At 40.3% G+C, this 27,751-nt stretch overlaps 1 protein-coding gene across 3 annotated transcripts in view; it reads right to left on the minus strand.

Annotated features, from left to right (window-relative positions):
* LOC102392575 (limbic system associated membrane protein) overlaps positions 1-27,751 on the minus strand; it is a 703,099-nt gene that overhangs the window by 15,986 nt on the left and 659,362 nt on the right. The window contains exons 5-8 of one of the 3 annotated variants that reach the window (XM_044942049.2): positions 27,615-27,735; positions 27,002-27,150; positions 16,357-16,392; positions 8,399-8,446 (exon numbers count right to left, since the gene is read on the minus strand). In XM_044942049.2, coding sequence (XP_044797984.1) covers positions 8,399-8,446; positions 16,357-16,392; positions 27,002-27,150; positions 27,615-27,735 — 354 coding nt within the window. The remainder of the gene's footprint in view (positions 1-8,398; positions 8,447-16,356; positions 16,393-27,001; positions 27,151-27,614; positions 27,736-27,751) is intronic. The other 2 variants (XM_025284375.3, XM_025284385.3) reach the window with 2 other exon arrangements.

Here is a 27,751-nt window from a genome sequence, read left to right on the forward strand (position 1 = left end):
CATGCTGGTGTCCACCTGTTGACCACACAGATCACCTGACCAGCAATGTTTCATTTGTGTATTAAACATGCTGTCACCTGTTTTCTTTCATAATACCTGTTCTCACAACTTTTCTTTAAAATCAGCATATTGCTTTCAAACATTGCAAAATCTCTGTAGAGAACTGCTCATCAAAATATGAGGAAAATGAGGCCCAGACAGGTTAATCAGTTCCCCAAGGTCACACAGACAGCAAGAGGCAGAGCTGAGACTGAAATTCAGGGCTCCCACTTCTCCAGGCAGAACTCTGTCCATTATTCACAATACCCCTCTGGAATTTTTATGATAGCAGGGCTGAGTAAGTATAGCCTACATAACTCTAGGGTTATCACTGAGACATTTATATGATTCAATATTGACTGGGGAAACTTTGGCTCTGCTCCTGTGCAAAGTACAAGTTCTCCTCTTTCTTTGCTCAAATTCTTTGGTTTATCATTCTTTAGAATTTATAAGGACCTCTCAAGGTTCCAGGTGGTGCAGTGGTAAAGAATCCACCTGCCAATGCCAAAGACGCAAGAGATGTAAGTTTGATCTCTTCTCCCCTGGAGAAGGAAATGACAACCCACTCCAGTATTCTTGCCTGGGAAATCGCATGGACAGAGGAGCCTGGTGAGTTATAGCCCTTGGGGTTGCAAGAGTCAGACATGACTGAGCACAGCAGCAGCAGTAGCTCAGGGTCACAGAGTGATGCTCTTCACCCTAAGGGGTTTAGATTTCCTGATGGGATCATCTTCATGCAAAGAACCCCTTAGGTTTCCCATGGTCCATCCCAGGTCTCATAGAATAATTCCAAGCAGTTGTTCAAGAACCTGGGCAGGCAGGGACACCAACAGTTCTGCTTAACTAGAAATTATCACTTCATTTCTTTTTGCCTCAGTTTCATCAACTGTAAAGTCAGTTTAATTAAAAGCTTCCTGTAAGTTTGTTCTGGGGCTTCCCTGGTGGCTCAATGATAAAGAATCTGCCTGTCAATGCAGGAGACCCAGGTTCAATCTCTGGGTTGGCAGGATCCCCTGGAGAAGAAAATGGCAACTCACTCCAGTATTCCTGCCTGGGAAATCCCATGGACAGAGGAGCCTGTCGGGCTACAGGCCATGGCGTTGAAAAAGAGATCAACAAGACCTAGTGACTAAACAACAACAGCTTTGTTCAATCACTTAGATAATTATCACACTCTGCTTGGAATGCTGCCAGACACATGCTAATTGCTCAATAAATAAGAGTTGTTGTTGTCAGATTTATGGTAAAAATCGCTTACAGAGGAGACTGTCAGGAAAAGTTTTGTGGAAAAAGAGAAAAACAGATCTTCAAAGTCAGCCATGGCAGTACTGTTTCAAAAAAAAATTTTTTTTTTTTAAATCTATAGCACTACGGATGAACAAAACAAGATTCTAGCACACTGAGGTGATAACGAAGCAGACTGATTAGGGAGCATTTTGGTCAGGAGAAAACTAGCAATAGGTTAACCAGTAAAGGGAACGGACTTGAGCAAAAGTCTGAATGTCCTAAATGGGAACAGATACTGCCTTACTAGTTGATTAAAAATAATTTAACAAAAGAATTAAAAAACATTGCTCAAACTTTACATTCTATGAAGAAAATATTTTAAAAAATCAGATAAAAAATATACTCTTGTTTAAGTTATCTTTAAAAAGCAAACTGCCAGTTAAAAGTCTAGGAAGTCTTCCCTATGGCAATGAATGACATAGTTTGTGAAATACCAACGATCTTAAGGCTTGGAATTCCATTTGTATTTAGAAAAAAGAGAATGTAACTTTTATTTTGTATTATTATGTCTTATTCATCCACTACTGTTGGAGTAGACCGTTCTCTTTTGAGGAGCAAAATTTTGAACATTTTTGAGGAGGGCTCTTTGAAAAGTTGGTTGTATGCTGCCATCTTGCGGTAATACTAAACATGTTCCTTTGCGTCGTCTAAAGTAATTACCTTTGTCCACCAGGTGGCAGTAGTGAGAAAAATTATCTTTGTTATTTTCAAAAGGAGTCTTTCCTATTACAGATCAAAAAAAACAAAAAACAAAAAACAAAAAAACTCTTGGTCCTTAACAACTGACAATAATTCTTTCTTTTCCAACATGAAGGCGCTCTCAAGTTCTTGAGTAAAACTGCCTTGCCAGGGATACCAATTCTGTAGGGATTCCTGGATATACTCATTAGAATATATCTGACACCTACCATTTTTATGCCTCTCCTGAAGACTTCTCCCCACACGTCAATTTTGCTTCAGCAAATAGACTTAACAAGTAAGCATGGTAGTGCCAGTCTGAACAATGAAATAAAAGGATAAATCTACAGCAGCAGTACAATGGACAAAATTTTAGGGGGTTCAAGTACAAAGAAAGTTCTAAAATTCTGTGAATACATTATTGTCATATGCTTAGATCTCAGCTCCTGATGAGGGTGTAGGAGGCAGCAGTGGGGAAAAGAATTTAATACTAGAAAAGGCAAGTGCCTTGATAAATTTATTTATGCCAATCTGTCTTTGACTTTAGACTTTCAGATTCTTTACAACCAGCTGTATTAGGCAAATGTCCCAGGTGGTACTAGTCATAAAGAACCTGCCTGCCAATTCAGGAGACAAGAGAGACACAAGTTCAGTTCCTGGGTGGGGAAGATCCCCTGAGGAGGGCATGGCAACACATTCCGGTATGCTTGCCTAGAAAATCCCATGGACGGAGAAGCCTGTTGTCCATGGGGTCGCAAAGAGTCAGACACGACTGAAGCGACTTAGCACACAGCACACACAGCGTCAAAAACTGCTGACTGGGCCCTGCTCATCGGCAGGACGTCTTCCTTGTTCACTAATGTAGCCTCGGCCTCACTACTTCTTCAGCACAGAGTCTGTATTCAATAGATTGGGTGATTAAGTGTCTGAGTACATAAATGAATAAATGAATGAGTAACTGAGTGAATTAATCCATCAATACCTTAAGAGCTGCCCTCTAAAATTCTAGGTAGGGGGAAATATTATTCTTTGAAACCACCATGCTTTAACACAAAGGCAAAATGACTGTTGGGAATTCACAGTCATTTAAAGAATAATAAGGGGCGAGGAGGTTCTTCAGAGAAGGCAATGACACCCTAACTCCAGTACTCGGCCTGGAAAATCACATGGGAGGCGGAGCCTGGTGGGCTGCAGTCCATGGGGTCTCAAAGAGTCGGACACAGCTGAGCGACTTCACTTTCACTTTTCACTTTCATACATTGGAGAAGGAAATGGCAACCCACTCCACTGTTCTTGCCTGGAGAATCCCAGGGACGGGGGAGCCTGGTTGGCTTCCATCTATGGGGTCGCACAGAGTCAGACACGACTGAAGCGACTTAGCAGCAGCAGCCGCAGGAGGTTCTTTCATTAGTCTCCAAATCCCTGGCAGGTAGAAAATTTTCTGGAGGACCGAGCTTTATTTATGAATATCCTCATGAAATTTAAACCTTAGAAAACAAAAACCCAAGCTTTTTTTTTTGTTGTTTCAAAGTCCGGAAGATTTCTTCTTACCTTTCATCTGTCACTATGCGGTAGGACTAGGTCTCTTGCCATTAAAGTGAGTGTTGTGAAGGCAAGAGATGCTTCATTGGAAGCTCTAGAGTTTACAGTTTGGTAACTCCGTCACTGCTGCTGCTGCTGCTAAGTCGCTTCAGTCGTGTCCGACTCTGTGTGACCCCATAGACGGCAGCCCACCAGGCTCCCCCGTCCCTGGGATTCTCCAGGCAAGAACACTGGAGTGGGTTGCCATTTCCTTCTCCAGTGCGTGAAAGTGAAAAGTGAAAGTGAAGTCGCTCAGTTGGGTCCGACTCTCTCACTACCTGAGGAAAGTTCTGTATCTATATTTATGAAGAGTTACCGCATTTCGCCTTCTTTGAATTCTATCTGGGAGAGGAGGTGAGGGTACAACAAACCCATGAGGAGAAGAATTGATTTTTAGTGCTCTGACAGCTTACCTCTAATCCTCTGCTTATAAGCATTCATTCCAGTCCACAGGTAGGATATATAGAGTTTGAGGGTTTATATTGTTTGCACAGTTGTTCTAATTCCAGGGTATTTACTTGAACATAAATGGCTCACTTTTCAACCTGCCACAGTCACTGGAACAAGGAAACGTTCTCTGTTGCATATGGCACAACTCTTTTTAAGCTTTCTGATGAGCCCTGGGTTTTGAAAATAACATATTAGCGGACTTAACTAACTGGACTTTTTTTTTGTTTCCTGTATCAGAATGAATAAGGATGTATGTTCAGCAGAAAGGGAAGGTCCGAATTCAACAGGGGATCTATCTTCCAATTGTCTGGGGAAAGTGAGAGAGGGATGGAGTTAAAATCATTAAGAAGTTTAATAAAATAAACATTTAAGAATATTCCCTGTGCCACTTCCTCCTTCACTGAGGCTGAGGACCTGAAGCATAACATCTCTAAGTGTCCTCCATGGGAATTTATGTGTTTTTGTGCTCTCTTTTTTTTTTTGTCAATATTTAAAAAAATAAAACCTTTCCTATTATATTGGCTTAAAAGGGGGACATTTTTATTAATTCAATTTTCAAAGCCACACTCTGAAAGTTGTTAATTTCTTTCTCAATGGTTTCTCCGCTCTACTTGGAGGCTTTAGGGATTAGCAGCTTCTACTTACAAGAATTATTATTATTTTTCCTTTTGACATAGAAAAAAACATGTCTGTGGTTTCTATTTGGATTGTTAAAGTTTTAATTTTCTTTTTTGTACTATATCCATATTGTATAAACTTTAATGCCTAATATTTATAGAGTAATGTTCTCTGAGAATCTCAGTGATCATTCTAGGTCTGGTTCTGGAGGAAAAGCCAACATAGAGAAATAGGTCTAATCCTCAACCTTAAGGTTGTAGCTGTTTTCTGACCTAGTTCATAGGCCAGTCACTATCCTGACAACTAGGGAAATATGCCAAACTGGCTGGGGAAACTAAAGTCTTAGCTCAGCATGTCATCAATATTTGAGAAGTCAAGTTGGCCTCCCCCTTAGCTAGATTTGGGTCAGAAAAGACTCCTACACTTCACTTTTAAATACTCCTAGGGGCTTCTGATCATTGATCATGACCAGGAATGGACTTCAGATAGTCTGATGCTGTTTCAAAATGAGTCAGAGACATGAATGATGTATCAAGCTTTTTGCCACCCTGGATATTCTGGTGATAATTCAGTGTTGAATGAATGAGTATATCCAAATCAAAATGAATGTTGATATAATGTCTCATTATATAATAGAATAATTGAGAAAAATGAATGTGGATACAATGTCTCATTATATAATAAAATAATTGAGAATCATTCCTTATTCTCATCAATTAGTGGACCAACCCTCCACTATGTTCTATACGAAAGAGAATCGGAGAAAATATTTTTAAAATAAAAGTTCATCTCATTAAAAAGAAGATAACTTTGTCTTATACCCCAATTTAGAGAGAGAAAGTAGGAGGTTAGGTAAGGGGGACTCTTACTGGAAACCCTGGAGGTGATTCAGTGGAAATGTCTTGTAGGGTGAGTCAGGTTTGACTCAGGACCGGGAAGAGCGGAGGGTGTGCTGGTCCCTGTGGAGTGGGCAGTGGCCTGGGGCAGGGACTCCTGAACCTGACTGTTCTGTGACCTTGAGCAAGACACAGGGCTAGGCCAGCCTCAGAGGGGCAGAACGCAGAGAACGGGTCAGGTGTTTTCACTCGAATATGTTATAATACACCGACAGCTCAAAGATTCAGACAAAACATTTGTTTCTATTATATTAATGGTGTTATCTCTGAGGAGAGAGATTATATATAATCTTTATTTTCTTCTTTATAGTTTCATATATTTTCAAATTCTTCCATAATGAAAATGCATAACATTTATTATCAGAATGGAAAGCTATTTATAAAAACAAGTCTGGGGTAAAGAAAATAATCCCCTAAATCTGGGGAAAAGAAAATAATAAATTTCTGATTCTTTAGCTTTGAGTTGACATCATTACAAGGAGACTGAATTTGCCCCGCCACTTTTTAGTTGGCTGGTATTAGTGAAACTAAAGAGAAGCTAAGATAGGTGAGGTCTAATTTCTATAAGGAACATTGTCTTTACAGCATGAAATGACAATGCAATAAAATATGTATTATATGGGTTTATGAGGTCCTTCTGACTGCACGCTTGAAGTAATTGCTCTGTGGAGTAAGTACAGGTACATGAATTGACTTTAACTGCTATAGGCTCTGCTCGATGGTGATACGGACTGTTCCAGAAAGTACAGGATCACTAAGCACTCCCAGCATAAAGGAAGGGTTTCATTAAGTCTCTTAAAGCAAGTCAGCCTGCTCAAATCCTGCAGGTTTCTTATTTAGCCTGAGAGGTTTAATTTTTAATAATCAGTGAATTAAAATGTTAGAGAATGCCCAATGGGGTAAGTTTAATAAAGGAATTTCCCTGGGTCACTCCACCTAAAAATACATATAAGATAGAAAAACTCCAGAAGTAAATTTTTTTGAATCAGTAAGTTATTAGGGCCAGAAACGAACTTTTTGCCTTAAAGAAGAAACAAATGCGTATCTCCTGTGCCTATAACACAGCCATTGCACCTGTGGGTAAAATCCTGGCATTTGGTCCTCACTGGAATGAAAGAACAGTCATCCAATTTCATAAAGAGCTACTTCCTAGCCCCGAATCTACTTATTGTTGGGGCAAAGTAGATTATAGTTGAAAAGACATAATTTCATGTACATTTGGAAGCCTTCTGTGCCTTCATGTATTTGACTGGCTAAAAAAGGATTTTAAAAGTACAGGTTTGTGTAGGTCTCTAGAGATTTGCCTCCTGTCTGGTTTTCTCCCTCTGTTTCCATGCTCTAAATTGTCAATTGCAGATCCGTTTCAGAATACATTTTAGATTTAAATTCTAAGGGATTCAAGACTGGCCTTAATCCGTGTAATATGTGTTTTCATTTCATATGTTTGAAACCAAAAACATTCAAATACCATGAAACAAGGTAACTCGCTGTGGAATTTGAATGCGGAGATAAGTGCATTTGTGAGATTTCCTGGGATTTTAAGGCTCTCACAAATAAGAAGATAAGGGATTAAAAAACAGTGGTACGCTCAGAGTTACCCCAGAGCCTGCGTCTATAGCACTGACCGCTGCAGGGCAGAGAACTTGGTGAAGGCGGTTCTGCTTTGGAACCTTGGCAGTGCCTTTAGTACTGGGAGCGCCAGGACCCCTCAGGGATTTATCTGTAATTCCTGCTGTGTCACTGACTTGAAACATAATACACCTCCAGGTTCTAGAGCAAGCAGCTCCTGGAAAACACAGATGGCTCCAACTGACCTGACCATCCCTACAACTAACTTAAAAGCCTACTGTCAAACCTCCTTGTTGAGAGGCTGAAAGCTTTCTCTAGATGCTCTGATAGAGAATGGCTCTCAGCATCCTCCAGAAAACTCACGTCTGTAACACCACCTACCACATAGTATACCCTATCCACACATGCCCACAGTAGTCAGGTTGACAGCTGTTCTTTCTTATCTTAAATGTGTAACAGGTGGTAATGCCCATCTCTTCTAACTCCACTGATTTATCACATTTCTTTTGTTTTTAAACAGGCTAGATGCAAATGAGGAAAAGTAAGAAACTATTAGGAAAAAAATGTGGGTTTTCCCCCCATATTTAAAAAATTATTTAGACACTATTGTTGAGCTGTCTCTGGATTCTAATCCTCTTCAATCCTGGGATGTTCTGCTCCTTTCTCCCTTCTCTTCTTTCTGCCTTAATTTTAAACTTCACTTTCACTGGTCAGAGAACTGACTGGTCCAGGTTAGCTAAGATGTCCCTGTGCTGAGTTCTCCATAGACCACACAGGTCTCCTCAACTTAGCAAACTTTCTTGTAACTGCTCATCAACAACTACTGCCCTGGCAGGTCTGTAAGGTCTATTATTGTGGAGGTCGTGTCCGGCTTCTTTTCACAGCCCTTCCCAAGTATCTAGCTCAGAGCTAGAGCTTGACATAGAAAGTACTAGGATGGTACTTTTTTTTTTTTTTTTGAAGGAATGGATAGTGTAACCAAAATACTGTGTATTGTCAAATAAACTTCGTCTGGGCCAGAAACTAGTTTTCACTGCCCATCAAGAATGAGGTTTCTTTCTGGTGTTCCTAATGGTTGAAAATCAGATGAAAAGGAAACATGAATAGAAAAAAAAGGAACTTCACAGAGCGAAGGCAAGTGGAGAGTACATTTAAAGGCAGAATAGAAAGCGACGCATTCGTTTAATGACAGATGGGAAGACCAACCTCCAGTGGGTGAGAGCATGCCGTCTATTTCAGCACTGTGACATGAAGTAAACAACCTTCCACAATGAACTTACCTGTGTTCAGGAACTCCAGGGACGAGAACACATCTCCCAAGTTACTCTCTAAGTTGTGATTCAACAAAGAGAAGTGAAAGCTACTGCTTTTCTTGCGTTCCTTTTTTCCCTTAGTCATTTCTGCCCTCCAAACATTCACATGTACAATTGAGAAAGCACTTCAGAATGGCCAAGCAACTTTCCAACATAGCACATGGGTGGGGATGCTCAGTGTCCTGAGGGCTACAGAGGATGGGATGGTGCACGGGATGGGTACTCAGTCAAGGCACAGTTATGTTTTGTTTTTTTTTAAACCACAGGATGCTACGGTTGCCCCAAGCAAGATTCTCTTAAGTAGTTAAAAAAGAAAAGTCATACTGGAACTACAAGGTTTGGAAGGTAAGTGGTTAAAACAGAAGAATCTCCATTGTGAGTATGGGGCAGATAAAGTAGAGTGGACTGATAGCTGTGATTTATAGCAAAGATACTCTGTTAGTGGTAATGTCCAGCCATTAAAACGTTCATATGTGTTACAGAAACGTGGGAAGCATTTTATTTTACAACCAGCATTGTGATGAGTAAAATAGTGCAATAAACTATGGCAGTGTTCAGGTCCCCAGGGTCCAATTATGAAGCATGATAAATGACTTGTAAGGTCTCTCCTCCTACTGATTTGCAGTGGATATAAGCTGACGATTCTCGGTGGAGTCCTAGTGAGTGGTCTGCCTACTCCCATCATATATCTGGGTACAAATGAACACCTTAAATTGGAATTCCAAACTCATTATGCCACGCTGTGTCCTGACTTGGCAGGTGTGTTTCTTCACAGCAGTGTACAAGGGGAGATGTAAGGTGGGACCTCTTAAGCTGGGGGATTTTTCCCCTATGGCAGTGCTTGTTTAATTTAATGCCTACAAATGACTTGTGGTGATTAAAGACCATTGTGGGGACAGAGTGACTGTAAAAGGGAGGTTCTTGTGAAGGTTCATTTGTATCTAGCCTCTCCAGATAGATGGGATAATGGCTTTGTGGTGCTTCCCTGGGTGGTATCCAGTGTCAAGAATTGAATGCTAACACCATCAAAACCTTTTCTTTGGTTTTGTTTGAAGGATGTCAAAGAGAGAGTGTATAAAAAATGCAAGGTGAATTATGGTGGAAAATGTAGAGAAAAAGAAGATCAAGAAATACAGATAACAAAAATAAGAATTTCAGGTGAAAAAGAAAAAGAGGAAGCCAAGGGGCAGACTAAAATGAAAGATTATAGTTTTGCGGGGCTATCCTATGAAATTTGTCAGGAGCCAAGACTTTACTGATGATTGAATTCTTGGAAGAATATGTGTTCTTTCTTGACTTTTTTTCCTTTGAAACTTTCTACTTATTATTATTTTTTTTTATTTTTATTGTAGCATAGTTGCTTTGCAATGTTGTGTTAGTTTATATTGTACAAGGGAATCAATTACACATATACATACATCTTTTTGACTCTTAAATAGTGCCACTTCCTTTAAGGACTCTTGATCTTTTCTCTGAACCTAGAGCAAAACTTCCAAAGAAAGGACCATCATCTTGGCTACACTCAGCAACTCTCCTCAAAGTACATGGCTATTTAACCTTCAGCTGAGGGACTGAACCCAGGTCTCCTACATTGCAGGCAAATTCTTTACTGTCTGAGCTACCTTTTGGTACCTTTTGGTACCTTTTGATAGTGATGTACTGGAAGTTCCCAGCACATCACTACCCACCTGCTAAATGTCACACTTGATGCAAACACCAGGGTGAGCTCCCCTGGAGGTGCTCTCCAAAGACCAAAGGGACCTGTATAAACATTTTCTGTCCATTCAAGATCCTGGTCTTGTCACCCTTTGGGGCAGCAAGCCAGTATTTTTTGCTGCAAATCTCTTTGAGCTCTTCTTAGGCAGCTTTATTCCTTTTAATTAAAAAGACAAGACTGTCAATTACTTAAACTTAATCCCCACATGTAATTGTTACTTTGAAAGATATTTTTTCTCATAAAGCTCATAGAAGAGAAATATTTCCATCAAATTAAAATTTAGTGGGAGCTTGCATTTTCAAAAATTATATATATTCATCTTTAAGTCCCTGCTGGCTATAGAAATCTAAATAGCACAGCAAAGTTTAAGTACGGGGATCACCATGAAAGGCTGCCTGATGCAGGCAGATCCAGACTAGGAAAACAGGAAAAGGCATTAGGAAAGAGTCCCAGTACTAAAAATTCTCCTACCTTTAAATTGATGCTATAGGATTTTTAGCCATTTCACTTGAAGCTAAATGTAAATTCTAAGAGAGGTTAAGATTTCCAAGCTTCTTTTGAACTTTTAAATAAGAGCATGAATAAATTCAGAATTATTCTGGCTAGAAAACTTTTATGAGGAGAGAATAAGAACTTCTTAGGAAATGGCAAAAGGAAGAATGAAACGGTAGAAGAGCAAAACAAGAAGTGGATTCAACAGAGAGAAGTGCATGTTACAATCGGTCCAAATTGGTGGTGTGGCCCACCTGTTACAGTTGAGTCTAAGTCACTGAATTGGTGGGTAAAGTATTGATTCTAGGTGAAGTATTGGCCAAACTATCCCCCTTGAGATAAACCAGGAGGAAGTTAGACTTTTGTTCCCGTGAAAGGAGTCAGGGGATTGTTGTCAGATATTCATGTCAACTCTCAGTTATCTTCATGTGAATTAATCAGGGCTTGTGATTCTACTGTAAATTCGTGTTGACATGGCTACCTAAGTTCTGTCAATAAAATCAAGGCCCTTTTTTCCATTGGCTAGTGGGAAAGGAGCAATGCACTTAAACACTGAAGCCTTTCCTAGGACATGCTTTACACCTTTGACCAGAAAAAAAAAGGGCAGGTTTTTTAGATTGATCATTATGGACTAGTCTGACAGGTGCTAATGCCCAATCGGGCATCCCCTGCAAGTGTGTGCCTCACAGTAGAGAACTGTGTAACCGCGGCTCCTCTGAAGTGGAGCGTTATGACAGTGTTGAAAAATAATGAAAAGTATACTTTGGCCTTAGGATACTTCTGTATTTAAACTGTTAACAGTGTGGGTATTTCAGACACCCCTAGAATCCAAAATACAGCCATCTATAACAAAGCCAAGGGTTTCCCTGGTGGCTCAGATGGTAAAGAATCTGCGTGCAATGAAGTAGACCTGGGGTCAATCCCTGAGTCAGGAAGATCCCCTGGAGAAGAGAATGGCTGCCCACTCCAGTATTCTTGCCTGGAGAATCCCATGAACAGAGGAGCCTGGAGGGCTACAGTCCATGGGGTCGCAAAGAGTTGGACACGATTGAGTGACTATGCACAAGCACATAATGAAGCCAAACCAAGTTTTATCAAATTAATATCTAGGCAACGTAATACTCGATACAAGTGCATCTTTAAAAAGTATAAGACAAATGTGTATCTGAATAGGATTATTTTGAATTCAATAAGCATTCTTTTGAGGAACTTGAAGCTCTCTTTTACATATTATTTAAAACACCACTTTGAGTTTGTAGGCATGAAAAATATAATTTCTTTCCCATTTCACAGTTGGAAAAACTAAATTAAAGAGAACAATGCTAGTAATTATCCATGATTAATAGAGGTGTGTATGTAAATCAGCCTGAATAAGTGTGTGAAATTAGATGTCCTGATGCCAGATAGCTCTGCTCATGTTTTTTAACGACTAAGCTTTCAAATCTCTATGTGTTGAGTGGGTCTGGAATGAACTTTGTAAAGGTGTATGGATATTAAGGCAACTGTATTGTTTATTATAAGCATTATAATACATAAAATAAATTAGATGAGTGTTTAAAATTCATTAGACAGATATATCTAATACATATCTAATGAACATGAATGCATACATAATGTCTATTTATAATGTGCTAGAGTTTATACATGTGCCTGGGTGCAACAAGGAGTAGACTGAAATTTGGGTGGAATTTGATGGTTAAAAGTGTGGGAGAAGGTGCATGTTAGTTTCTTAGGGGTGTGGGGATTAATTGGATTAGTACATGCCAAAGCTCTTAGAATTCTATTGCTACATGAGAATTCCACTATGTTAACGATTATTATTATTATTACTGTTATTACTAGACAAGGTGACACAGCTGTTATAATAAGGAGCTGAAAAGAAGCATCTGTCTTCAATACCTGGGAAAATATCCTACAGAAAATAAATGAAGCTGTAGGGGTGGTCCAGGCACCCTCACAGCCTGGGATCTTTGGAGGATTTTTCCCCCAGTTTTTCTTCCATGCCAGTGGTCTGACTTGAGAACCCATTCCTGGGAGTGCTGGGTGAGGGCAGGTCCATCTCTTCCTCTTTCTGGATACAGAATCTGGCTGTTCTGATGCCAGGCCTGCCCTGAGCCAACACTGGTCTCCCTGTGGGAGGAAGCAGACCAGGCGGACTGCAGATTTCTACAAGCCTGGTTTGTTTGTGGGCTGGATTTTAATTTTTTTTTAAACTTTAATTTGGGAGGGGGGGTTGTTTTGTTTTCAGAGTGAGCTTTAGACAGCTGTATTAATCATGCAAACCCAGCCATGTGCAATGCGTTTTATCAATGGAAAAACAGGAACGGAATGGCAAGCAGCTGTGAACAAACCCAATGCAGTGCCTGAACTTGGAAGATAATCTCAACATTTCCCAAACCCGCTCGCCACGTGGGGTTAGTGAATGGAAAGGCTGTTCACTTGGGATAAATAATCAGATGGGAGGCAAACAGAGGAGACAGATTCTAGGGTTATTAATTTTTTTTTTTTTAAGTGGCAGCGATTGCGACCAGAGAGCCTTGAGCTCACGGGAATTCTTCACTTGAGGGTGATAAACACACAACAATGGTGGTTTGTCCTTGGCCTTTTCTCTTCTTTCCCTTTATTTTTAACTTCCTGAGGCTGGTTTCCTCACCTCACTCTGCGCCTGCGGTCCTTCTAAAGGTGAGAGCCTGTCTGGTTCATGTCCGTCACGAGGGGCTGTTCCCAAGCGAGTTGATGGGGAGGAGATGGGAGCCCGGTTACCATGTCTCAGTATTCAGAGCCCTCAGGAAATGATTTGAGACTAACAAAGTGAGGAACGCTCCCTCAGATATTTAGAGTTGGCTCTTTCCTCATTTTACAATTCAGTGGATTTTCTGCAGTGATATAGTCAAGGATAGTTATGCAAATATATGCAATTCAGGACTCATTTCAGAATAAATAAACCTAAATTAAAATTAATGGGAAAAACACCTATCAGAAACAGATCAAAAATGGAACACTATTTGTTTTATTTATTTATATGTGTCTCTTAAATTAAGGAGCAGGGAAGCACCCTGATTTTTGGGTTTTTTGTTGTTTGTTTCTGGTATAAGAGGAAAGGAAATTTGAAAATTTCTGATTGGCTGCAGACAATACAAATTATTCTTTGGTGTAATTCCAGTATTATTATTATCACTGCAGAAAATCAAGTTATATGATGAAGGGAACCCAAGGGAAATACATTTGATTTATTGAGCCTTGTTTTTGTTTAATCACAGCTTGAAGGGGTTTAGGACTGCATTCCTGCTGTGACTCTGCTGTTTATCCCCAGTCAGCTTGATGAGCCATGTAGAGTGGGGGTAAGGAGGGGAGACCCTCCAATGAGAGATATTAACAATGAAGCAGCTGAAATTAAACATATGTTTCTGTTACTGGAAAGTAGGAGGGAAAGTTCTTTTTTTTTATGACGGGAGGACAGAAAGAAGCTTTGGGACTTTATCCTACTTTCAAAACACCTTAAGGAAATTAATTGGCTCAAAATCCTTCAAGCCATTTGCATCAACCATCTGCTTCAAGACATCTTCACACTTTAGGGTGGGAAGGTAGGATTCCACATAGATGATGACAACATAGGATATTTAATGAAATGAAGGTGTCTTGTCCTAGAGCTATGACCACAGTGAAGCAGTCTTCTTTTCTTAGAGACTTCAGTACTCAAGGGGCACCAAAGATTAAGGATCCTGTGTGTTAGTATTTTTTTCCATAGGAAACTGCATTTCACATGGGCTGCCATCTTGATTGGAAAGAGGAGGGGGGAACAGATTTGATTCTAGAAATTAAAAGTCCTTATGAGACATAGAAAACTTAAGAGGGTACTTTCTATAACCACCTCTCTCACCAGCTACCCCAAGTCTCCATGAACAGCTTTTCAATTTCTACCAGCAGAAGCCCTAAGTATTAGTAGTAAGAGAAACTATATTCTCTAAAACTATTGGATCTAAAGAAGCTATATCTACGGTCTATCTACAACGCAAAATCAAACTAGGGTCATTCTCCAATCAGCAATTCCGTTTGTGGGAATATATCAAGTTCAACAAAATCCCACAAGCTCCATCCTGGTCCAGACTGTTTTTCAATATCAAACACTGTTACTTTGTGAACAGTGTGTGGCTTCATTTTGTTCAATGTTATATGTATCATAAAGAGTAATCAGATAAAAATATTTGGCTTTGGGGCTGCAGAACTGTTCTCATAAAGGATACCTTGAGTCCTAGTGACACTGTACAAAGCTCGTCTCGGATGGAGCACGACCTCTTTGAGAATGTTGTCCATTGGGACAAATGTGTATGTGCATGTTTGTCACATCAAGATACTTGCAAGATGGCAACATGATAAAATGGTGTCAATCTCTGCAGCAACAGTGGAAGATAAATGTCTTAAAATAATTGCGGCATGTCAGGAATTCAAAATGGGATACTTCCCATGAACACTAAGTCTCATGTCATGTCTAAAAAAACAGACACATTTTAACAGTCTTATTTTTAGTGGCTGGGGAAGAAAATGTATTTCATCAATGTAGAATCTTATTCAACAGAATTCTTCTAAGAATATTTTGGACCTTACTTGAAATTTAAGAATAATTCTTTTATTAAGCTGTCTAGTTGATCCCTGAAACCTTGCGATTCTCATTTCTAATATAATGAAAATAAGTTTGTCTATATGTGAATATATGCATATGCAACACATTGCATTATTGACACTCTGCATATCTACACTCATTTCTGGCCTAATTTTTAGTTTAGACAAGTGTTAATGAAACATGATCCATCTTCAAACTTAGAAAACAGCAGCTTCCAACCTTTAATTCTGAGCACATTTCCTTTAGAGTGTATACGATAATCTTGTTTAATTGGATTTATTTTCTCTGCACGAGGCCCTGCATGGCCTACTTTCCATTTTTTTTCCTCAGGTCTTTGAGTGTTATTTGCAAATCACTTTTCTGGAATTTAATTTCAATGGTAGGTTGGTTTCATTTCAGATTTTTGTATTGTTTTAATTTTATTTGCCAATTTGCCTTTAAATAGCCTTAAGCTAGAAGGTTGGGGCTGTAACTTGCATCTAAATGTGCTGTAGGAAGCAAAATTTAATTTGAGTGTGTGGAAAGTTCTGTGAAAAAGAATACCAAATGACTACCTTGTTTTCTCATTTGTGTTTTCTAAAATAGTTGTGTTTAAAAGGAAAAGTCCCCAAATGAGCCACAATTTTAAGAAAAAGAAATGTCCTCATAATATGGTTGAGTTCAACCTTTGGTGATAGGTAAATTCATTTCTACAAGTGATACGAGTGATTTCAGATTTGGATTGTATAAGGTGGTCAGTTAGAAGATTCATATTTTTATGAGCTACAGAATTTAACTAGCTGTGTTCCAAATATGTAAGTTCATAGTTACCTGTAATATGTTTTAATTGAACAAAAAATCACTTTCTTAGCTTAGTACTATCTCCCCAGTTACTGACCAACTTGAAGTATAGACCAGTTTTCTGCCTTTCAATTCATGTGAGGACAATTGACTGACTTTTCTTTGAAGGTTTAAATTAAAAAAAAAAAAAAAAAGTTCCTTTTTTGTATGTGTATGTGAATTTTGTGAATGTATTTATCCCTTTTGTGTTTTGAACATTACAGATGATGGAGAATGACCCAGCAATAGAGCTATGATGATAAAAACCATACTGACCTTGAAGGGGGTGGGGGATTGTGGGTGAAACACGCTCTAAAGGGGAAAAAATAGTAAGCATCATGGAGAATTTATATGGATCGATAAATAGATATAGATATATCTTACTCATGTTTAGCTACTTGGACAATTATAAAATAGAAGAGTTTTCATACCTAGGGGATCATATCTCCTATACAGCATTTGTCTGTCCTTCCTGCCAGTGCTAAATGATCAGAGAGCTGTTAGTAAAATTTTAAATCCAAAGCCTTAAAAAAAATTAGCTAGAGTAGAGGATAACACCCTATTGTGGTAACCTTACAAATAGAATCCTACCCTCCTCTGGAGAACCCACCAAGATTAGAGACTTTTTGGAGTGTTTAAATTAGTAGTGATCAGATTCAGGGCATATATCTTGGTCCTGGTGCTGGGCTCTTTAACTTCTGATGGATGAACCTGTGGTAACTAACAGCTCCTTTCCTCCCTCTAAGCCCTCCTGTTCATATCAGCTTTAGCCAAGCATCTGGAAAATTTATTTTGGCAAACACTAATTCAGATTTTCCTTCAAATTTTTCCTTCCACATTACTGATGCCAGGACAAGAGTTATGTTAGGATATAAGCTTCTTGCCATGATACAATTTGATTTTTAGTCTTTTCCTTAATCCCACACACTTATGATAACACAATCTCATCTGAAGTTTGAAGTCAAATGTGCTCGATGACAACTACCAGTGAGTAGTAAGACATGCTTTTCTTTTAAACACAAGGGTCTCAGCTTATGAGTTTCTCCGAGTTTCATCCCAAAGCTACTAACCGTAAACTGAACATGCTGAAGGAGCTCAGGCTTTAAGGTATCCTCTATCTGACTCATTAAAACCCAGGTTTAATTAAACTCTTCTCTGAGGCTCTTTCAGAGAGAGAGAATGTTGCATTAAGGATAAGATGCTTTACTTGGTACCCCCAAACCCTATAATGTAAGTATAATCATAATGCTTTTCTACATTCCTCCTAGCAGCTTGGTTAGATACACACCAGGGATAAATGAAAATTAACAACAGTCTAAACCATAAAAAGGAAAGCATATTTACATATTCACATCTGTTCTGTTTGCCATCTCATATCATAAGCTCAGAAATTCTGACTAGATTTTTGGCTGAAATTTGGGCACTCGGTACATATGGACACTAAGAAAACCAAGTCTCCTTGCAGAGTGAGCTTTACTCTAACTTGGATGAAAGTTTTGGTTTAATGCCAAAGTTCTGTAAGTGCATTAAGATGGAACAGGTCAATAACAGCACAGTGAACAATTGTGTCTTAGTTCCACAAGTGTGGAGGAGAAAAATGCTTTAAACCTCCACCAGTTACTTGGTATTAAAGTTTCCAGCTTTGAAAATAAATAGCTAAACTGCTTTCAGCATTTATAGAGCAGTTGGAGACTACTGTTCCATATTATATTCTATACATCCTATCTTATTTTTATTATTACAATTATTATTCATCCTGTTTAAATGATTCAGCTTAATATTTTCTCATCACACTGTTCACAGCTGGATAAATGCACTCTGCTCTCATTTCAACAAGACCATTTATATTGCTAAACCATCTCATCCACCCTCCTCTTCACCTCTTCAAGTTTCCCAGCTTGTCATTATCGTCTCAGCTCCACCCTGTTATCATCATCTTAGCCCCATCACGGCCCATTAGTTATTCTCATTCTCTTAATTCCCTACTGACTTATCTTTCCTTAGATCCTTCCCCATCCCAACTTTTTAAACCTTATTCTTCCAACATCATTTCACTTTCATTTCATCCAAGAGTAGCTGGTTGAGAGGCTTTGCCAAGTCTTAACTAACATCATCAAGTGGTGTATACTTAAACGCCGGGCCCCAGAGATAGTAAAATGGCTTCGAAAGAAGCAGGGAGGCTCTCATTTAAAGCGTTCCCTCCAGGGATGGGTTGCTTAGGTGGTACTTGAAATTTAATCAAGCATAGGTTAATGATTTTTTTTAATTAAAAAGAGAATTTTAAAACTTCCATACATTGATGTGGTACTGGCTCAGTGTAGATTTCTTTGTATTTTTATTCTTTTATACTCAGTCTCAAAATATTTTACTAATCTATGTATTTCTCTAAAATATAAGGTAATTGATCAGTAGAATAGTCTTTCTTTAATCTGTTGAATACTCCCTTCCTAAGGGTCAAAGGCTGAGTATAAGGCTGGACTCTCTGCTCAAAATCTCAAGGTACCAAAAACAAGCCAACAGTCTCACTAGTGTAGCAAACCCAGGCTGCTGAGAGTTAAGGAAAATAGGAGTGGGAGGTGTTGGAAACGTTGCCCCTGGGTGAGAAGAAAAAAAACAGTGTCTAGTCAGTGAAAAGACATCATTAGTGAAAAAGGGAGGAAGAAATTAGATGCCATTTTATCTCTGAACTACAAAAGATACATCTCCCAATACTTTCCCTATATCAGTTCAGTTCAGTTGAGTCCCTCAGTCTTGTTTGACTCTTTGTGACCTCATGGACTGCAGCATGCTAGGCTTACTTGTCCATCACCAGCTCCTGGAACTTGCTCAAACTCATGTCCCTCGAATCAGTGATGCCATCCAACCATCTCATCCTCTGTCATCCCCTTCTCCTCCTGCCTTCAGTTTTGCACAGCATTAGGGTCTTTTCTAATGAGTCAGTTCTTCACATCAGGTGGCCAAAGTATTGGAGTTTCAGCTTCAGCATCAGTCCTTCTAATGAATATTCAGGACTGCTTTCCTTCAGGATTGACTGGTTTTATTTCCTTGCAGTCCAAAGGACTCTCAAGAGTCTTCTCTAACACCACAGTTCAAAATCATCAATTCTTCAGCACTTAGGTTTCTTTACAGTCCAACTCTCACATCCATACATGACTACTGGAAAAAACCATAGCTTTGACTAGACAGACCTTTGTCGGCAAAGTAATGTCTCTCCTTTTTAATATGCTGTCTAGGTTGGTCATAGCTTTTCTTCCAAGGAGCAAGCATCTTTTAATTTCATGGCTGCAGTCACCATCTGCAGTGATTTTGGAGCCCCAAAACATAAAATCTTCCACTGTTTCCATTGTTTCTCCATCTATTTGCCATGAAGTGATGGTACTGGATGCCATGATCTTAGTTTTCTGAATGTTGAATTTTAAGCCAACTTTCAACAAGAGGGTCTTCAGTTCCTCTTTGCTTTCTGCCATTAGGGTGGTGTCATCTGTGTATCTGAGGTTATTGACATTTCTCCCAGCAATCTTGATTCCAGCTTGTGCTTCATCCAGCCCAGCATTTTGCATGATGTGCTCTGAATATAAATTAAATAAACAGGGTGACAATATACACCTTGACTTACTCTTTTCCTGATTTGGAACCAGTCTGTTGTTCCATGTCCAGTTCTAACTGTTGCTTCTTGACCTGGATACAGATTTCTTAGGAGGCAGGTCAGGTGGTCTGGTATTACCATCTCTTTAAGAATTTTCCATAATTTGTTGTGAACCACACAGTCAAAGGCTTTGGCATAGTCAATAAAGCAGATGTAAATGTTTTTCTGGAATTCTCTTGCTTTCTAGATGATCCAATGGATGTTGGCAATTTAATCTCTGGTTCCTCTGCCTTTTCTAAATCCAACTTGAACATCTGGAAGTTCTTGGTTCATGTACTGTTGAAGCCAGGCTTGGAGAATTTTGAGCATTGGTTTGCTAGTGTGTTAGATAAGTGCAATTGCGCAGTAGTTGGAACATTCTTTGGCATGGCCTTTCTTTGGGATTGGAATGAAAACTGATCTTTTCCAGTCCTGTGGCCACTGCTGAGTTTTCCAAATTTGCTGGCATATTGAGTGTAGCACTTTCACAACATCACCTTTTAGGATTTGAAAGAGCTCAACTAGAATTCCATCACCTCCACTAGCTTTGTTCATAGTGATGCTTCCTAAGGCTCACTTGACTTCACATTCCAGGATGCCTGGTTCTAGGTGAGTGATACATACCATCGTAGTTATCTGGGTCATGAAGGTCTTTTTTGTATAGTTCTTCTGTGTATTCTTGCCACCTCTTCTTCATATCTTCTGCTTCTGTTAGGTCCCTACCATTTCTGTCCTTTATTGTGCCCATCTTTGCATGAAATATTTCCTTGGTATCTCTAATATTCTTAAAGAGATCTCGAGTCTTTCCCATTCTATTGTTTTCCTCTATTTCTTTGCATTGATCACTGAGAAAGGCTTTCTTATCTCTCTGTGCTATTCTTTGGAACTCTGCATTCAGATGCTTGTATCTTTCCTTTTCTCCTTTGCCTTTAGCTTCTCTTCTTTTCTCAGCTATTTGTAAGGACTCCTCAAACAACCATTGTGTCTTTCTTTTTCTTGGAGATGGTCTCGATCACTGCCTCCTGTACAATGTCACAAACCTCCATCCATAGTTCTTCAGGCACTCTATCAGATTTAATCCCTTGAACCTATTTGTCACTTACACTGTATAATCGTGAGGGATTTGATTTAGGTCATACCTGAATGGTCTAGAGGTGTTCCCTATTTTCTTCAATTTCAGTCTGAATTGGCAATAAGGAGTTCATGATCTGAGCCACAGTCAGCTTCTGTACTTGTTTTTGCTGACTGTATAGAACTTCTCCATCTTTGGGTGCAAAGAATATAATCAATATGATTTTGGTTTTGACCATCTGGTGATATCCATGTGTAGAGTCATCTCTTGTGTTGTTGGAAGAGGTTGTTTGCTATGACCAGTGCATTCTCTTCACAAAACTGTTTTAGCCTTTGCCCTACTTCATTTTGTACTCCAAGGCCAAATTTGCCTGATACTCCAGGTATCTCTTGACTTCCTTCTTTTGCATTCCAGTCCCATATAATGAAAAGGACATCTTTTTTTGTGTTAGTTCTAGAAGGCCTTGTCGGAGAAGGCAATGGCACCCCACTCCAGTACTCTTGCCTAGAAAATCCCATGGACGGAGGAGCCTGGTAGGCTGCAGTCCATGAGGTCACTAAGAGTTGGACACGACTGAGAGACTTCACTTTCACTTTTTCATGCATTGGAGAAGGAAATGGCAACCCACTCCAGTGTTCTTGCCTGGAGAATCCCAGGGACGGTGGAGCCTGATGGGCTGCCATCTATGGAGTTGCACAGAGTCGGACACGACTGAAGCGACTTAGCAGCAGCAGCAGCAGAAGGCTTTGTAGGTATTCATAGAACTGTTCAACCTCAGCTTCTTCAGCTTTACTTGTTGGGGCATAGATTTTGATTACTTTGATACCGAATGGTTTGCCTTGAAAATGTACAGAGATCATTCTTTTATTTTTGAGATTGCACCCAAGTGCTGCATTTCAGACTCTTTTGTTGACTATGAGGGCTCCTCCATTTCTTCTAAAGGATTCATGCCCACCGTAATAGATATAATGGTCATCTGAGTTAAATTCGCCCATTCCGGTCCATTTTAGTTCACTGACTCTTGTTATCTTCTGTTTGACCACTTCCAATTTACCTTGATTCATGGACCTAACATTCCAGGTTCCTGTGCAATATTGTTCTTTACAGCATTGGACTTTACTTCCACCACCAGTCACATCCCCAGCTGGGCATTGCTTTCACTTTGGCTTTGTCTCTTCAGTTTTTCTGGAGTTATTTCTCCACTCTTCTCCAGTAGCATACTGGGACCTACAGATCTGGGGAGATCATCTGTCAGTGTCCTATCTTTTTGCCTTTTCATTCTGTTCATGGGGCTTCAAGGCAAGAATACTGAAATGGTTTGCCATTCTCATCTCCAGTGGACCACATTTTGTCAGAGCTCTCCACCATGACCCATCCATCTTGGGTGGCCCTACACAGCATGGCTCATAGTTTCATTGAGTTAGACAAGGCTGTGGTCCATGTGACCAGCTTGATTAGTTTTCTGTGGTTGTGGTTTTCATTCTGTCTGCCTTCTGTGGGATAAGGATAAGAGGCTTATGGTAGCTTCCTGATGGGAGAGAATGACTGTGGGGGAAACTGGGTCTTGTGATATGTAGGGCTATACTCAGGGCAGGGCTGTGTTCCCTCCCTGTTGTTGACCTGAGACCAAACTATGGTGGAGGTAATGAAGATAATGGTGACCTCCTTCAAAAGGTCCCGTGGATGCACTGCCTCACTCAGTGCCCCCGACCCTGCAGCAGGCCATCACTGACCCACGCCTCCACCGGAGACTCCTGGACACTCCCGGGCAAGTCTGGGTCAGTCTCTTGTGGGGTCACTGCTCCTTTCTCCTGGGTCCTGGAGTGCAAAGGTTTTGTTTGTGCCCTCCAAGAGTCTGTCTCCCCATTCCTGTGAAAATTCTGGTGGCTCTATGGTGGGGTTAATGGCAGTCTCCTCCAAGAGGGCTTATGCCACACCCAGGTCTGATGCACCCAGAGCCCCTGACCCTGTGGCAGGCCACTGCTGACCCGTACCTCCTCAGGAGACACTCAAACACTCAAAGGCAGGTCTGGTTCAGTCTCTGTGGGGTCTCCTGGTGTGCACAAGGTGTTGAGCCCTCTGAGCATCTATGTATACACATCTAGATAATGTGTTAGTCTGGAGCCTGGACTCTGGAAGGAGGTTCAGTTCAGTTCAGTTCAGTTGCTCAGTCGTGTCTGACTCTTTGTGACCCCATGAATCACAGCATGCCAGGCCTCCCTGTCCATCACCAACTCCAGGAGTTCACTTAAACTCATGCCCATCGAGTCAGTGATGCCATCCAGCCATCTCATCCTCTATCGTCCCCTTCTCTTCCTGCCCCCAATCCCTCCCAGCATCAGGGTCTTCTCTAATGAGTCAACTCTTTGCACGAGGTGGCCAAAGTACTGGAGTTTCAGCTTCAGCATTAGTCCTTCCAATGAACACCCAAGACTGATCTCCTTTAAGATGGACTGGTTGGATCTCCTTGCAGTCCAAGGGACTCTCAAGAGTCTTCTCCAACACCACAGTTCAAAAGCAAGGAGGTTACCTGAGTTTAAATCCCATAAGTCTTATTTAGTAACACTAATTATTTGACCTCTTTGTAGAATGGAGGAATGTGAGTGCCTGGTAAAGTAAATCATCTTTCCTGGTGATTAAGCGAGATCACACATGTTAGGTGTTTGGCACGTGCACAGTATGTCCTATGTACTCGCTAGATAAGAAGTCATTATATTATGGATAAAATCATCTCCCTTATTCTTCCTCCCTAGTTATTTCTTTAAAAATAACTCCATGTAAGCACTGAAAGAAGATAGTTTCCCTTTGTGGGTATCTTGCAGTCACAAGTTTGGATACATGGGATCTGTTATTTTACATATGCTGGCAATAGAATATCTCTTGGCACCACCAGACCCAGTCTTCACCCATATGATGCATATTCCTACATCTGACAAAAGCTAAGGAGCTGAATCCTTGTCCATCCATGTTGTACTGCTGGATTAATGTGTTCAGAAAAGCAATACAATGTAACACTTTGCCCAGGATGAAGACAAAGCTATCAAAGGCATTACTTGGATAAATAGACTAAGGTTTTATGGATCCTTAATAAACAAGAAGACTAGAATGAATGGAGGACAAGACAAATGAGAAAGGAATGATTCCACTGGCTTAGAAAAAATTACTATGAATACAATGTATTCTTGCCCTCTTGTTCAATTATTTTGACCCCTTTGGAGGTCAGTATTTGAATAGAGTATGGAGAAGTGTATGTCTGTGTGTGGTGGATATATCAGTGACCGCAAACTGACACTGCGTACCGTCAGCGCACGTCACTGTGGTAGACATGGAAAATATGCTGATGCACCTGTGAAGGTGGATAATTGTGAACTCTTCAGGGGTTCTGGCTCGAGATTTACCTGCTGCTGCCTCTGGCTGGCCGCAGCTCACCAGCTGCCTCGTCTGCTCTGGACTGGCTGGGTCAGCAGAGCACCCTGCTGCCCACATGATGCTGTCTGTCACATGGGGCTGGCCGCGGCCACCCTCCCAAGCATCTCTCTCCTCCTGACCTTGTGCTGTGGGAAAGTACTGCTACCAGCAGTGTCTTCCTTCTTCCCAATAAACCTGTCTACTTTGAATCTAAGTAATGGGCAATATGTTCACACACGTACTCTCTTTTTCCTTGTCTTCTTTTCCTTGTGTGCTCTCTTCCTCCACCCCCACCTTTCTTTTGCCTGTGCAGAACTGGCTACAATAGAGTCATGTTCCTAAAATATCCAGCGATGAAGGCTTTAACAACATATCTCCCAAACCCAAACTGGGGTGGCAGGGTGGGCATGGTGGACTTGCTATTCCTCCTACAAGAAGCAGAGCTTTCCCCTTAAAATATTCACACTTGGGCCTTGGGTCGAAAAAACAGGACTGTAAATTCACTAATGTTTGGCAATTTTAATAGCTTCTTTTCACCTCAAAGCTCAGTGACCTTTTGCATCTGTTCTTCCATAAGGATTACACCTCCTAACATTCCCATCAAATGGGAAATCAATTCCAGGCCAAATGCTGAGACAGGTGTCTGTGTGCAGAGCAGGTGCCTGTGTGGGCGGCCCTGCAGAGGGTGCCCCGGAAGTGGCACATTAACCACAGCCCTGTGCACTTCTCAGATGTATAATGAGGGTGACTTCTACAAAACCATCAAGGACAATATGACCATGATACACTTGCCCGATTTCTTGATTCTTAGTTAACAAGCAGAAATTCTGTAAGATTCTTGATATTTCTTTACCTTACTGGGTGGAGTCCTTTACGTGGACTTTTGTGAACAGAACCATAGTATTTTAGAGCTTGAGATGACCTTTCATTACTACCAGTGGTATCTTTATTATCTTTGACCTAGCCTGTGCTCTTTTTCTCCTCTTCAAATGATTCTTTTCCTCTTTTTCTTTCTTTCATACCTGTGTAAAATAGGCTACCATGGAGCCTACACCATCTTTCTATCCTTCTTGCCCTTCCTCTTTCTCAGTCTATAGGTATCATTGTATTTATTATTTGAAATATGTCATAGCACAGTCCTTCTGAGTGGGAGAAGAAGATACTTTTATGCCAATTTATAGTTGCTCACTTTCTCTAACTAATCCAATTATACCATTTTCTCTTTTCCAATCCCCCTAAAAACCTCTTGTTATCTGTATGTTGTTCTACTTAATCAGCTCCCCTTAGATTTGTCAGAATCTCAAGTTTCAGAGTTGAGGCTGCTTTCCCCTCTATTTATGGAATCCTTAATGTCAGGAATGAAACAGGTAAGTACATTTCTTAATAAATGTCTTCTCAAATGTTTTGAGATATCAATGTCTCCAGCTTAAGTCAAAAACACTGAGGTTTGGTCTTTGGAGACAAGGATATGAATTTTAAACTTCATATTGACACAGCATTTGTAGCACACCTGTATCCCATCAAACTTACAGACTGAAGTCAATGGGAGTTATGGATGAGAAACTGAAGGTCAAATTCAGAAGAGTTTGCAGTGGTGTTTTGTTTGTTTTTTAGTAAGTGGAGTTGGATCTTGAACAGTTTTAAAATGACTTTAATATTATGTTTCAAGGGAACTCTTAAATTGATTCTTCTCTTAAATATCTTTTCCTTGAAGGCTTATCTAAACTGAATAAAGCAAGATGAAGACATTTCTCCTGGCCCTAGTGTTTCTAAATTTTCCAATTTAGCCCATGAAGGAAACAACAACAACAAAGCTTCTGGTAGCTTGTTATTTCATAATAATAATAATAATAAATTTGTTGGACTTTCTCTGGCCAAATGAACTCTCTGGTCCAGCATGTACTAACTCTTTGGTTTGTTTTACTTATCCTGATAAACATTTTCCTATCCTAATTGTCCTCATTTACCCTGATCTCATGGATCATACTTCTGTTTTTCAGGAGGCATCTGATTCTACGCTCATATGCTCATAGCTGCCAGGCCAACAAGTCGGGGGGCAGGTATCTAACTATAACATGCTGTTCAAGGGAATGACTAGAAGGTGGGCTTTCCTATGAAATTACTGTTTCCAGTAACTTAAAACAACTTGCCCTTCCTTAGTCTGCCTTGAGGATCTTCTTTGGTCTTCAGAAGAATCTTTGCTTCTCTCTCTCATCATCCTATTTCTCTTCCAAAAAATCTATCAGATAAATAATGTTTCTTGCTGTCATACTGAAACCTTTCTGCAACCATTTCTCCTCCTTTAGATTTTATATTATGTTTTAATCATTCATTCCACTCTACCTCTTGTGTTGTTAAAAATACACTTTCTTTCTCCAGCTTCTCCCTTCTCCCAGCACCTTATCCATCCTCCCTGAATACTGCTTCTTCAATCACTCCCATGCCTGCCATTTTTAAAGAGCCATCCACTTTCCAGGATCTTACATCATCTAGGCTCCTTAAAGAGACCATCACCAGAGAGATTTTTGTTGAATGAATATTCTTACAGTTTAACCAACCAGGAAAGAAAAACTAAAAAAATCAGACAAAGAAACAAGGCAGTTATCACAAGTAAGTCAGGGACTAGAGAGGGCAGGTATTCCATTTGTAAATTTTGTCTTATGATAGGGATTGAGAACTTGTGGTTTTGTTTCAGTGGTGATACTCTGATTTTTGCATAAGTTTATATTTAATAGTAAGGGAATGATGTTCAGATTTTCCACAGGAGAAACTTCGACTTGGTTCTCCTAAGTGGGCTCCCTCTTTGGCATACTTACTGAAAAGGACGAGGCTGGCGTTGGTCATCCCCAGATTGTTGGCAGCCACGCATGTATAGTTGCCATAGTGCTCCTCAGTGACATTGGTCACTGTCAGGGAAGACTGGCCCTCCGTGCTCTTAATCTCAAGGCCATTGGCACTATTTATCCTAAGGGTTCAAAGACAGAAGAGTAAAGAGAAACAACTATGAAGATTTGGCGTAGTCATTTATTTTTCATCTTTTAAATTGAAGAAAAGGGAGCGAAAGGAAGTAGTTAGAGCCTGTTGATCCTGCTCAATTCCTCATTTTAATGGCGCAGTCCCAAAGTATCAGAATAAAGTCTACTGATGGAGATAGCTCGGGAATGGATGAGTTTCACTGGGCTTTGGTTTCTGTTCCAGGCGAGAAAGACATGCAGGTGGAAACTGCCCACTCTGTGCATGTAACCTGCGTGCTTTGGGGCTGGAGTCCAAGAGCTACAGCTCCAAAGCACTAGGTAAAATGCCTTGGAAAAGGAATAGTCTAATTGGAAAGGCCTAGTAATTATGGCTGGGGTGGGTGTTTCATCAGGGCTTCTGGTTTCCCTCGCTGAGGAGTGAGACCCAGGAGGGCCCAGCAGATTGGGAACAAACCTGGTGTCATCTCGGTACCACTCAAAGTCAGGTGCAGGCACTGCCGAGGCCTCGCATTTGAGGGAAGCTTTTCGGCCGGTGGTGGCTTCGTTGCTCTTGGATTCCGTGATAGTGGGAGGATCTATAGGAAGGACAGA

The sequence above is a fragment of the Bubalus bubalis genome, chromosome 1 (assembly GCF_019923935.1).
Source record: "Bubalus bubalis isolate 160015118507 breed Murrah chromosome 1, NDDB_SH_1, whole genome shotgun sequence".
NCBI lineage: Eukaryota > Metazoa > Chordata > Mammalia > Artiodactyla > Bovidae > Bubalus > Bubalus bubalis.